Source organism: Pithys albifrons, chromosome 10 (genome assembly GCF_047495875.1).
Source record: "Pithys albifrons albifrons isolate INPA30051 chromosome 10, PitAlb_v1, whole genome shotgun sequence".
Classification (NCBI taxonomy): Eukaryota; Metazoa; Chordata; class Aves; order Passeriformes; family Thamnophilidae; genus Pithys; species Pithys albifrons.
Genome location: NC_092467.1, coordinates 6,816,840 through 6,830,032, shown reverse-complemented (window position 1 = coordinate 6,830,032; position 13,193 = coordinate 6,816,840). Strand labels below are relative to the sequence as shown.

The window sequence follows — 13,193 nt, the reverse complement described above, 5'->3', positions numbered from 1 at the left end:
TAAAGAGCATCCCGAGTTTATTTGCCATCGCTTTCCCTCATGGCAGAGGGGGTGACTGTACACATCTCATGCCAATGCACTGGAGGCAGGGTACAAAAGCAACGCCCTGGGCCCGAATTCGAGGGCATTTGGCAGGATCGTTTCTCCCCAAGACATGGCAATAAATAAGGTTTTATTCTTTGAAATTTTTTTATTATTGTTTTTTGTTGGGTTTTATTTTGTTCCTTTTTTCCCCCCCAAGAAACAAGACTCTTACTTTCTGGAACTGTACAAAATTTACACAGCAAGGGGAGGAGGCATTTGGCCTTGTCAAAGGGGAATGGAGAGCAGCAGGCACGGCTCTCCCTCGTCCCCCTCCCCACCAGCGCCAGAAAGGCCGGGGGCTTGGCACAAAGCAGCACCCAAGGCTGGGGAGGGGGAGGCACACGGATGCGGCTGGGGCAGCTCCTGCAGCACCAATGCACCCAGCTGGGAGGGCAAGGAGGGACAGGGACAGACCAGTGATGTGCTTTCTTGTGTGGCTTTTTTTTTTTAATTTTTATTTTTTTCCCCTTTGCTTTCAGAGCTCCCATGCCTCTGACAGCAGCAGGCTAAGGGGATCCACCCACAGCCCTTCCTGAAGGGCAGGCTGGGATCATCAGCATCACCCCAGAGCCAGAAGGGAGGGCAGGTGCCCCATAGCCAGGGTATCGCTGAGGGCCTGGGTCAGAGCTGGGCACCCCAGGTGGAGAGGGTGGAGCTGGATTTTATCCTTGGGGCTCAATGTCTGAGGGTAGGGGATGCAGGCTGTGCTGGGGGAGATGCACATGTGGGTTTTGAGTAAGGGGCTGGTCAGGAGCAGACCCCATGGGGTTTGCAGGGTGTGCCAAAGCCACCTGGACCTTCCCTGGATGCCTGTACCCACCCTTGGTGCCATCATCCCCACAGCACAAAGCAGGAGGATGGCCTGTATCAGGGACATCTCACACCCCAAACCCCTCTGCTCCTCACCATGCAGTTGCTTTTGCAGCTGACAAAATACCCTTTCCCCCCTTTTGGGGGGAGATTTTTTTGCAATACCCTCAGAGCAAACATTGCCCACCTCTCCCACCCACCCTTCCAGCAGCTGCTTTCCATGTGCCAGCCCCGAGCATCCTGGCTGGCTCCACCACAGCCCAGCTTGGCCAGTGGGCATCCCGAGCTAGAGGCAGTTTTTTAAATTCCTCCCCATCGCGTGACCATGGCGAAATGGCAGGGATGCTCCATAAACACTCCTGCATTCCCAGGGATAAGTCACCAGGGGCCACCAGGCCGGGAGCAGGCAGGATCTTCCCCGGCAGCATCGCCCCCGGGCAGCGGGACAATGGCCTTGCTCGGATCTGTCCCCGGCAAAATAAACCCTTCTACAATATACAATCTCTTTATGCTGAGGCTCCGGACAGCGCCGAGTTGCATTTCAACTCCATATCGAAAAATAACTCTTGAAAATAGCAGCGGTGCTCGGCAGGGCAGGGTGCGGGGCTGGCGCGTGTGCCGGGACGGACTCTGCCAGCCCTGATTGTCCTTCTTTCCCTCCCGCCGTCCCACCCCATCGCAGCGCCCCTCCGTGCCCCAGCCCCGCGCCGGGTCCCCGCCGTGTGCCGACACCTCTCTTGTGCTTACACCCAAAGGCATCCATGCTCCCCGCCCCGAGCACAGTCGCCCCCATCCACCGCCAGTGCTGCGTCCCCTTCCTCCATCCCTCCTGGGCCAATTCCCATGGGAAATCCTGGAAAGGTCAACCGCCGGCGGGTGCCCTCAGTGCTGCGCTTGCGGGCTGGGGGGAGCGAGGGGGCCGGGGCGGGAGGCGAGCAGCGCTTAGAAAGGAGGGTGATCCATGTCGTCCAGCCAGGAGGCCGGGCTGGTGGGAAAGTCTGGGTACCCGACGCTGCTGCCCGTGGAGATGTCGGAGGTGGGGCCCCCCCCGGCCATGGCCCGCAGCGTCTGACTCACCCCCTGCGCCCCGTGGGCCACCAGCCCCAGGCTGCCGTCCATGGCGTAGTCCAGCCCGTTGAGCAAGGGCGGGTGGGACGGCAGGGAGGAGATGGAGGACGGCGACTGCGGGAGGCCGTAGGGACTCCCGTCCCGCAAGTCCTGGTACGACTGTCCCGTGCCCTCCATGGAGAAGCTGCCGTTCAGCAACTGTCCGCCCGCCACGTCCCCCACGGTGCCGTAAACCCTGTTGTTGTGGCCGAGCTCGGAGAGGATCTGGTCTTCTGCCAGGGAGAGGAGAGAGAGCAGAGGTGGGGAGTCAGCGCAGGGGGCAGCCCCGCGGCCCCCCTACCCCGCACGGGCGCCCCGCTCACCGCGGAAGCTCAGCTCGCTGTCGCTGACGCCGCACTCCTCGGCCGAGCTCTCCTTCTCCAGCTTCCCACCCCCGCGGCTCCGCTTGACGCTCTTGTAGAACTGCCCCCAGCGATGCCGCCCGGCGTCCTTCTTCAGCCGCTTCTCCTTGGCCCGGCGGTTCTGGAACCACACCTGGAGAGGGAAATGGCGGAATCGATGGCACCACGGCACCCCGACAGTCCTGCCTGCCAGCATCCCTGCATCCAGCACCCACGGAACCCCTACATCTCAGAATGCCAGCGCTCTGGCACACCTACATCCCAGCATCCTTCCTACCCAGCACCCCTGCAACCCCACATGCCAGCACCCCTGCAATCCAGCACTCCTGCACCCCAGCGTGCCAACACCCTGGCACAGCAGCACCACCAGCATCCTTGCAACCCTGCGTTCCAACACCTACAATCCCATGAAACCCAGCACCCCTAAACTCCACCCCACCTAAACTTCTACAACCCTGCATGCCACACCCCTGCACCCCAAGCTCCCACACATCCATGCAATCCAGGACCCCAGCACCCCTGCAGCCCAGCTCCCAGGAACCCGTGTCACCCCAATACCGCTGCCACCCCTGCATCCCCTGAAACACAGCAACCAGGCACCGCAGAGGGACCCGAGTGTCACCCTTTGCCGGGGGCAGGGTGGAGAGGGGCACCCCCACAGCCTCACCTGCACCACCCTCATGTCAAGCCCCGTCTCGGAGGAGAGCTGCTCCCGCACGTGCCGGGCAGGTTTGGGGGAGTTTTTGTAGGCATTCTTCAGCGTTTCCAGTTGCTTGGCTGTGATGGTGGTCCGGGGCCGCTTCGCGCCCGCCTCGGAGTCATCTGCAAGTGAAGCAGCCGGTGACATTCCCGAACTGCCCGCCCAGGCCACTGGGAGTATCTCCCCAGCTGCCCCAGAGCCCGCAGTGACCCTTTCGCACAGGCACACAGTGACACGAGCCGTGGCCAGCCCGCGGTGTGCTGTGCCCCTCGCAGCCCCTCAGGGGTCCCTACCGTTCTGCTTGGCAGTCTCGTAGTCCTCCTTGCAGACCAGCCGCCCGTCCTCCATCAGGTAGAACTCATCGCCGGTGGCCAGCTGCCGGCTGCAGATGATGCAGGCGAAGCAGTGCAGGTGGTACACGAAGTCCTGGGCTTTGCGGACCACCTGGGTGGGGGGGATGCCCTGCTGGCACGCCGTGCATTTCGTCCCGAAACGCCTGCAAGGAGAAGTGGATGACCCTGAGCCCCCCGGCGAGGTGGGCTTTGCTGGTCGGAGTTGGGACGAGGACCAGGAGACAGGGCAGAGTTTAAACCAGCAATCAACCTTATTATGCATGACACTTCACACCGCGGGGGTTTATCTTCCTCAGAGTGAGAGACTGGCCTAATGGAGCTGAGGAAGGTTTGATTTTAATGGTTCTTTTAACTAATGCTTATAGGCTGCCTGATTTTCCCCTGCAAGGACAGTACATATTTCATCCACATTAATACCAAATAAATTAATTACGCTGCCCCACTGGCAAGATGAATCCCAGATTAATGCAGAATGATGGGGCTCTTACACCATAACGACGGCCTGGCAGGGGCATTGGGTGGGCTGGTGTGGGGCAGGCACAGGCACGACCAAACCCAACAGCACAGCTGCAAGAAGAGTGCAAGTAGTGTGAAACCACATGCCAAGGGTGTGAGAGAATGAGACAAGAAGTGTGGAAAGTGCATGCAATGAGCGTGCAAGAAATGTGGGGAAAGCATGCAAGGAACATGCAGAATGGTGCAGGAAGTGTGGAAGGAGCGTCCAAGAAGTGAATTCCCTGAATTAACAGCACGAGGGTGACACATGACATGAGGTGGTGGCAGCACAGGCGAAAGTCAAAAGCAAGTGGACATTCCATTGGTGTTTTCAGCAACAGACGCTGAGATTGACCTGGGACAGATCTGCACCTCCCTTTGGCACCTCAAGGGCTCTGCAGGATCTCCTTTGCTCCCTACAGTGCCCTTAAACACCCCACAGTAGGACACCAGGACCCCATGGAGCCATCCCGGCATCACAGCAGCAGCCCTGGTGAGAAAGCTACTGGAATAATGTGTCCTCTACACCTTAAACAGCCCTATCTGCTTTGAAGGAGACAGCCCAGAACATCCGAGGCTGCAGGGGACAGGCAGTGGCATTCAGGGGTGCCCAGAGGGTGCAGCCACCCCAAGCACCTCTCACTGTTCCACGAGGGCTGAAAATCCTCTGATGGAGCAAAATCACCCTCAAGCCCCATGGCTATCCATGCCCTCATGCCCTGTGGAAAGCCAGGACAGAGCCACCAAATCTGGGTCCTTGGGACAGTCCCCAAGTCACGCAGGTGTCACCCAGGGATGGGGGGCAGGCACTGGGCACAAGTAGTGCCAGCGCGGTTTCAGGGTGTTGGAAGCAGAAGGTGAGGAGGAAATTCCTGGGAGGGAAGGTGGGAGAGGGTGGGCAGGATGGGGGGAGGGAGAGATGAGAGAGGGACGGATAGGAGATGGACAGAGGGAGGGAGGGACAGAATGGAGGATAAAGGGAAGGATGAAGGCAGGGTTGGAATGGACAATAAAGGCAGGGATGAAGGTATGGAAGAAGGGATGAAGGGATGGTGGGAATGGAGGGAAGCAAAGAGGCAGGCATGTACAGAGAGAGTAGGATGGACAGACAGACAATGCTTTTCCACTCCCAAGTTGAGCTGGTTCCCCCTCTGCAGTCCCATCCTCCCCTTCTCACAGAACACTATAAAAGTCATCTTAACAACCTCTCCAGCACCCCATGGGGTTCTCACACCACCTGGGCATGGCCGGACCCAGAACAGAGACACCCATGGTTGGGGACCAAGAGCTGCGATTTAGGGGAGGAAAAAGAAGATAAAAATCAAAAATCAATCTGATCTTTCCCGAAGCAGCTCAAGCATTGCCAGGTGCCCCTGAAGTTGTACTGAAATCCTCACGTCCTCCACAGGTTCTCTAGCCCGAAATCAATGAGCGGTGAAGGAAAGGTGAGGCGAGTGCTCGGGCGAGCGCCGAACTGCTATTGATTGGCACCAAATAATCCAGGCAGGACCTCATCTGAGAGAGTCGCTGATCTTTCAACTCCAATTAACATTGATTACCCACACCTTTTGGGCGACTATTTAAATGACTTGGAGATTAATAGGCTGGAAAATATCAGAAGTGAAGTGTTATTACCCAGGCTGGAGCAGCTGCTTTGACCATCGCTGGGAAGGAGAAATTCAAACTGCATCTTTGGTCCTGGTGGCTGAGGAGGAGATGGGGGAGGATGTAGGAGGCCTGAGAGCCCAGGGATGGGCAGGCAGGAAAAGTCCTGTCTGGGGACTAGTTGTAGTGGCCATCGGTTGGTTTATCTGGCTGGTAGTGAGGGGTGACAGGTGACCCTCTGCCACCCCTCAGGAACACTCCCAGGTTTCACTAGCAGCCAGGAAACAAGAGCATCCCCACTGAAAAGTCCATTTTTAATGAGGAACGGGTTGTCCTGTCTCAGGGGAGCAGGGAAACGCCAAGGCTGGGGCATCACACCGGTCAGAGGCAGCTGCCAACGCAACCAAATGAGGTTTTTCAACTAATGGGAGCAAAAAAAGGATTTAAAAAAAAAGGCGGAAAGAAAAGAGGTGAAGGCAGAAAAACAGCATTAGCAAATCCCGGCGAGGAGAGTGAAGGACTCGGAAGGAACAAGCAGCGTTACTGCTGCCTTGTGCGAGTTTCTCCTGCCCTCTAGCTCCGAGCAGAGCCGGGGCCGCTGCCGAACCGCCACAGGATGTTATCCCGGAGGCTGAACACCAGCACAGGGAAGGGACAGGAGCATCGCGGAGATTTGGGGCTTTCAGGTGGTTAAATCCCAACAACCAGCATTCAGCTTGCAGCAGCTGGATTCCAACATTCCCTTTATTTTCACAACAACAACAACAACAAACGACGTAGGAAGTTTTTGGCGAAATTATGCTTAAAAATAGGTTGTGTGTTTGCTTCTCAGGCAGGGAGACGCCGCTTTCGGGGGGCTGTGCCCCCGCCAGGTACTCACTTGAAGAAATCCTCCTTGCAGTAGACGCTGCCGGCCCGGGAGAAGCAGCGGTCGGCCAGCTGCATCTGGCAGTCGGCACACTTGAGGCAGGAGCTGTGCCAGTGCCGGTCCAGGACCTTGAGGATGAACTTGTCCAGGATGTGCTGGTTACAGCCGGCGCACTGGGGGATCTCTGGGCAGGGGGGAGAGGGATGGAGAGAAGAGCAGCGTCAGCCCCCGCAACCTCCTCAGAGCCCCCACCTGGCTGGCAAAGCCCCGCCTGGGCACACGCCAGGGCTTTGTGGGGGGAGGAGTTGCCACTCCTCAACTCGCTGGTGTCCCAGCACAGCTTCCTTTGCAGACCTTTGCCAAAAGCCTCTGGGATATCAAAGCCCACCACCGGCTTTTCTGGACACAGACACACACATGCGTGATGCTTCTCCTTTCTGCACCCCATTTTTCAGACCATGTCCTGCTCCCTGCCGCCTGTTTCCCTGCCTGCCTCTCGCTCCCTCTAGAACGGCATCCCACAAGACCCCAACACAGCTTGTTACTTCCCATGGGCCAGGGGGTCACCGGTGGGGCCCCAGCTGGGATCCAGAGGTGAAGGACACCAACCACCTCCAACCCACTGTCAAAGGCTGTTCCAACGTGGACAAATGCCTCTTTGCCTCCACTCCCTCTGCATCCCGAGGACAACGAGCCACCCGTGCCGGTCCCTCCTGCAGGTGCCCAGTGCCCCTCTCCCTGCCAGGGCACCACATGTTTTTGCATCTCCCATGGTTCAACACCCCTTTGGACCCCGGTTTTCCTGGCAGGGACAGCAGGTTTCTGCCCACTTTCTCCCATCCATCCAGTGTTAGAGACTCCTGTCACTGGAAATGGCTGGGAAATGTGGGCTGAAGCACGGCCAAGCTGGAGCAGAGCAGCAGGACCCAGGGAAATCAGTCCCATCCAGCCCTCCCTCCATCCAGCCTGTGGGAGGATGCCTGGAGAGGGAAGGCTTTTCCTATGGCAAGATACATCCCTGGTCATCTGGATTCCTACACATCTGCCTACAGATGTACAGCACCAATAGATCTGGAGAGCTGGATATTTCTTTCTCTCTCTGCCCATAGCTAGGAATAAATGGGATGTACAGCAAGAGTCTGCAGGAGCAGAATTCCCGGTACAAGCCAGGCACATAAAGCTGACCCACACACAGGAAAGCAGATGGATTTTTTGGGGGGGAAACCCACCCCCATGGCCACAGCTGGAGAGTTAGAACAGGAGAGATGCTTTGTAGAAGGGCTGTTCCCTCCCCAGCATGGAGCTGCTGGCAGAGAATTCCAATGTGGAAAAGGGGGTGTTGTTATTTTTTGGGGAATTATGCTGCTCCAACTGCTGTCGAGGCTTAGGAGGGGCTGGGTTGTCCCCAGCCGGAGTGGCACAGCCGGGATGTGAAGGACAAGGGATGGGAATGGCAGAGGAACCGCTCCCTGTGCTGCCCCAGGCATGGGTGGGTCGGTGGAGGGAGCAAGGGGGAGGTTCTGGCCTGGGTGTTACCGGGAAGGGAAAAAGGAGGAATAAAAAAGGAAAAACTGGAAAGATTAAAAAAAAAGGCAAATATGTTTGAAAAAGGGAAAAGGGGAAAAAAGTTAAGAGGGAAGATATATTTTAAAAAGAAAAATATGAAAAAGGGAAAATACAAAAAAGGGGAAAATATTAAAAAGAAAAGGATTTTTAAAGTAGAAAGATAAAAAAGAAACATGATAAAACAGGGAAAAATAAAAAAGGGGGAAAGATAAAAAAGGAAAAATATTTTTAAAAAGGAGAAAGATAAAAAAGGAAAATAATTTTAAAAGGAAATATGCTTAGAAAGGAAAAAGGTTTTTAAACGGAAAAAAAATCTTGCAAAACCCAAAAAGATTTAAAAAACGAAAGAGTAAAAAGGAAATAGGAAAAAGGAAAAACCAAAGGAGAAAGCCAAAAGAATTGAAAAAATGGAAAAACGAAAAAGCGTGAAAAAGAGAAAAGGAATTAAATGGGACAAGAGAGGAAAAGAGCAAAAAGGAAAAGGGGAAAGGGAAAAAGGAAAGACAGAGGAAGGAAGGTCAGAAAGAAATAGGGGGAAATAAGAGAGAAAGGGGGGAGAAGAGGAAAGAAAGGGAGAAGAAGAAAATTAAGGAGGGAAAGGAGAAAAAGAGCACAGGAAATAATCATGTTGTTACAGCCTCAGACAACATTGTTTCAAAATCCTTTGGGGTACTGACACGTACCTCACTTGAAGGCAGCTTATTTCATCATTCCCCAGGTTAGTTACAATCCCAGTGCCCCTCAGACCGTAGTTATTGCTGCCATTTAAACCTCTGCCGCATTAACAGCAGAATAAATTTTAAAACGGAAAATTTCTACGGCTTCTATAGGTCCCTCTTTTTCTTCCCGCTTTGGGAACACCTGAATGCTTCACTTCCCTCCCTCCACCACCGCGCCTCCAGGTCGACACCAGCCACATTTTCCACATTGGATTTGTTAAATCTGTTTGAGAGCGATGCAAAAGCCGCTGGCACCGGCGATGGCACCAGCTCAGCATCAGCCCGAGGAAATCCTTCTCAGTTATTTCATAACCGCCTGTGCACCTTTAGGAAACATGTTTTATATATAAATGATTATTTATATAAAACGTGGATGTATTTATATGTGCACATCCTACATGTATATACACACACACTCACAAGGTAACAAACAGCTTTCTCCTCCCTAAAAGCAGCAACACAGCTCAATTTTAACAGGCAAACAACTGCAGCCAATAACACAATATCTCCCTTCAAATTTCCAGAGAAAACTATTTTGGTTTTTTTTAAGAAGAGACCGATTTTCCTTTCAGTCTCGCTGCAGATGGACAGCACCAGCCCCACGCACACCGGTCTGTGTATGCAATGATGTCTGTGTGTGCACACAGAGGTGCAGAGCTCGCACCCACTTGGCTGCTTTCCCCCGTGCACAACAACAACAACAACAATAATAATAATAATAATAATAATAATAATAATAATAATAACAATAATAATAAAAATAAAAATAATAATAAAAAGAGGGAGCTCCTAGAGGAACCAAGAGGTGTCCCAGTCAGACTACTGGTTTGCATAGAGAAAATATCTTAAATTCACGCCTTGCGACCTGCTTTGTGCTTTGCAACGGACGTGGCTCCCTCCCTGTCTCGCATTTATTACCCTCGTTTCCACTAAATTATTTGATAGAACAGGAATAAAGTTAGTGGACATAATTGATACAACAGGAATGACGCACTCCCTTCCCTGTCTTAGCCCACCAACAGCATCCTCGGGCTGGCTCTGTGCGCAGGGTGGTTTGCTCGACTCTCCGGGGGGGACACGTCGCGGTGTCCCCTCCGCTCCACCCCGGGACCACCGCAGGGATGCAGCAGCCTCAAAACAAGCGGGGGGTGTAAGTTTGGGGGTCACCCCCTCCCTGGGGTGATGTGCATCCCTGCCTGCCGCCGGCAGCTGCCCGGCCGGGATTTGGCCGTATCCCATTAAAAGCCGCGGGCAGATCTGCAATCCCCCGCCTCCCCACGCAGCCTCCCACGCACGGGCACCCTCTCGCTGGCCTGGCAGGGGCCCCACGCCCCCGCCGCCACCGTGATTTATTAGCGGCGGGTCCATCCTCCAGCCCCGTTTCTCGCCGACGGGAAAAATTAAAGAAATAACGACGGAAACGAAACCGACTCGCCAGTGGGCTCAGTAATCCGTCAGACCGCAAAACCCCCTCTGAAACTGCGCGGGGGAGGGGGATGCGGGGGCAGCGGGGGGGGATGCGCTCCCCGGGGCGCCCCCAGCCCAGCCCCGCCGGGCACCGCGGTGTCCAACCACTCCCCGCTTTTGGGCTGTATTTGGTCCTTTTCAGGGGAAGGGATGGTCACCCGAGGATGCTGCAGAAAGGGTGGCCGGGAATGCGGGCGGAAAACTGGAACACAAAGGCGGCCCGGTCCGCCGGTACCGGAGCCCGCACCGAATCAAAGGAAAGCACCAGACTGGGGTTTCTTTATAAAGTCTTTCCACGGGGAGAAAACCTCATTCCTTCGCATGCAAACCCCTCCAATTCATTTCTCTGCTGCGGGCAAACGACTTTCCCAGCGGCGATTAATCACTCCCCCGCCTCCAGCCCCTTGGCCAGAGCCTGCCGGCACCCGGGCACCGTTCCCACAGGCTTTGGCACAAGTTTTGACTCCGGTAAGATTTGCAAAACAATATTCATAAATAATATTCGGAGTTTTATTTTTAACAATCCCGTCTGCAAGGCTGTCTGGAGAAGGGAAGGGCTCGGCTCCCCAAAATCCCGCAGAAGAGGATGGAAAAGAGGATGCTGTAGGACACAGGCTCGGCTAAATCAGATGGTTAAACAGGGAGGAAAATCTGCGATTTAATAGCGATTAAAAATGAAAATGTCACTGATTTTCCTCGCATATACAATGAAATATCGAGGTGCTGCTGGGGGATGGGATCTCCCCTTGGAAAGGGGTCCCCTGCCCAGGTGCAATTCCCTTTGGCCCAGAGAGGGCTGTGTACTGTGTAACTGGGGAAGGATCAGGCCCCAACGCTGTCACGACATGAAAGCAGGTGGCTGCGAGCTGGCAGCGACCACAGGGCTTGGCTGGGACAGCTGCAGAACCACCGAATGATGAAAACTTTTATAGCCGCCCACCCTCATCTATTTTGCTTCTGCCACTATTTTTTGCACTTGAATAAATAATGATAATAATAATAATAATAATAATAGCAATAATAGAAATAATAGTAATCGTAATAGTAGTAGTAATAATAATATCTCGTTGGATTCTTTCCTGCTAATTGCTGACATCCATCAGTCGGTACAGGGATGGCAATGCCACAGGCAGGGGAGTTTGATGGACCCCAGAAGGGCTAAACCAGGGAGCTGTGCTGGGGCGATGCTGCTCCAGAGTGATTTAGTCACCTCATTTCTCCCTAAATCAGGGGGGCTCCGAGGCCACAGAAGTGACGCTGCGGCTGGGAATCCCACAGAGGGACATCGGGATGCGGCCGTGGGACAAACCCTGGCAGTCCCCGGCCCTGTCCCTGCACCGGGGCCGGCTCTGTGCTCTTGACCGTGATTTTTCTTCCTCTCTGCTGCGGTGAAATGCGGATCAATGGGCCCACCTGATCCCCTCCCGGAGCCCAACAACGGGACCAAACCAGGGGATAACGGGGACAGGCCCCCTCCCACCGAGATGGGGACCGGCTTCCAGCAGCGTTGGGCAGGGGCACCAGGCTCGCTCCCCGCCGAAACACCCACAGAAAACGAATTACAGGCGCCCGGAGGGCTGGGGGCCGGTGCAGGGCACGGAACGGCGGGGGAGACCCTGGGGGGCAATGACGAGCGATGGGGGGAAACCTGGTGCTGAGCGGGCAGGCGGCCGGGTGAGCACACCCCGTTATCCCGTGTGTCTCCCGGGATCGGGCCCGTCTCACTCCCCCCTCCCCGAACTCTCTGCCCTCACTCGTCCTCCCTCCCCTCAACTTTCCCGGTGCCACTGTGGGGGGGCCGAGCATCGCCCGACTGTCACCGCGCGGTTCCCCCGCTCCGGGAACAGTTTGGAAACGGAGAGAAAATAATAAGCTCCCCCGTTCGGCCGCGCACCGGCCACGACCGCCCCCCCCCACCATCCATAGGGGGCATCCCCCCCCCCTATAGAAAAGAGGGGCCCCTGTGGGTCACACCCGGCTGTCGCGTGTCCTGCTCGGGTCCATCCACCTGTGGGGTCCATCCTCCCGTGTGTGCACACACACAAGCGCCAACACACACACACACACACACACACACACACACACACACACACACACGTATCCTATCGCACCCCCACGAACGCGCTACCTGTGGCTGCTTTTTGGACAGACACGGACACGGCGGCCCCGCTCGCTCCGCGGGCCGCGCGGTGCACAGCCGGACTCGCCATCCCCGTAACCCGCACGCACACCCGTGGGTCCCTTCCCATCGCCGCCTTTCGCTGCCTGTCACGATAAACGATATAAGCGGAGTGTCCTGCGCTGCGGGCCGGGCGGGGATCGGGGCCACGCGCGCACAGACACACAGACAGACACACAGACGCACACACAGACACACACGCACTTGCACACGCATCGCCAGAGCCGCCGCCGCGCCGTCCTCCCCGTCGGGGCCGGGCCCGCATCGCCCCGCACGCCTCCCGCGCCGCTGCCCGCCCGCCCGCCCGGGACACCGCTCTCCCTTCCTGCACGCTCCTAATTTTTACGTCCATTAACGGTGCAACACACTGGGGAAATATAAACGGGAAGGGCAGAGCCGGCAGCGACCGGGAGCGGAGGCACCTGCCCACCCGCAGGGCGCTGCCCCGCCGGCCCCTGCCCGCCCTGCTCCGCCGGCCCGGGGCCGCCTCTGCGGCACGGAGCGAAGAAGGGAGAAGAGAAAATGGTCCTTACGTTGCACCGGCACACCGAGGATCTCGGGAAGCCCCTTGACAGCCCCTTCGGCAGCGAGTGCGGAGCTTTGCATCATTTTAATTGGCCCGGGGGGCGACGGAGGGGAGCGGAGAGGGGCGTGAGAGCCGCGGGCCGGGCCGGCGGAGCCCGGCGGCGGGAGGTGGCGAGTCCCGGTGCCGTGTCCCGGTGCCGTGTCCCGGTGCCGGTGCCGCCTCCCATTCATTCCCCTGCGGGGAGCGCGCCTGACGTCACCGCCCGCAGGGGGGCGGGGGCGGGACGGGCCGCTCGCGGCCAATCACCGTCCTCGGCGCGCCACAGGGGGCGGGGCCCGGAGTCGAGGGGCGG

At 56.5% G+C, this 13,193-nt stretch overlaps 1 protein-coding gene across 1 annotated transcript; it reads right to left on the bottom strand.

Annotated features, from left to right (window-relative positions):
- On the bottom strand, positions 1 to 12,924 carry LHX4 (LIM homeobox 4). The gene is made up of 6 exons (XM_071565075.1): positions 12,849 to 12,924; positions 6,397 to 6,568; positions 3,357 to 3,559; positions 3,031 to 3,185; positions 2,325 to 2,496; positions 1 to 2,234 (listed from the first exon to the last, which is right to left on the bottom strand). Exons 1-6 carry the CDS (start codon positions 12,922 to 12,924, stop codon positions 1,837 to 1,839), a joined length of 1,176 nt encoding a protein of 391 aa, XP_071421176.1. The 3' UTR covers positions 1 to 1,836.
- Between the last annotated feature and the right edge of the window lie 269 nt (positions 12,925 to 13,193).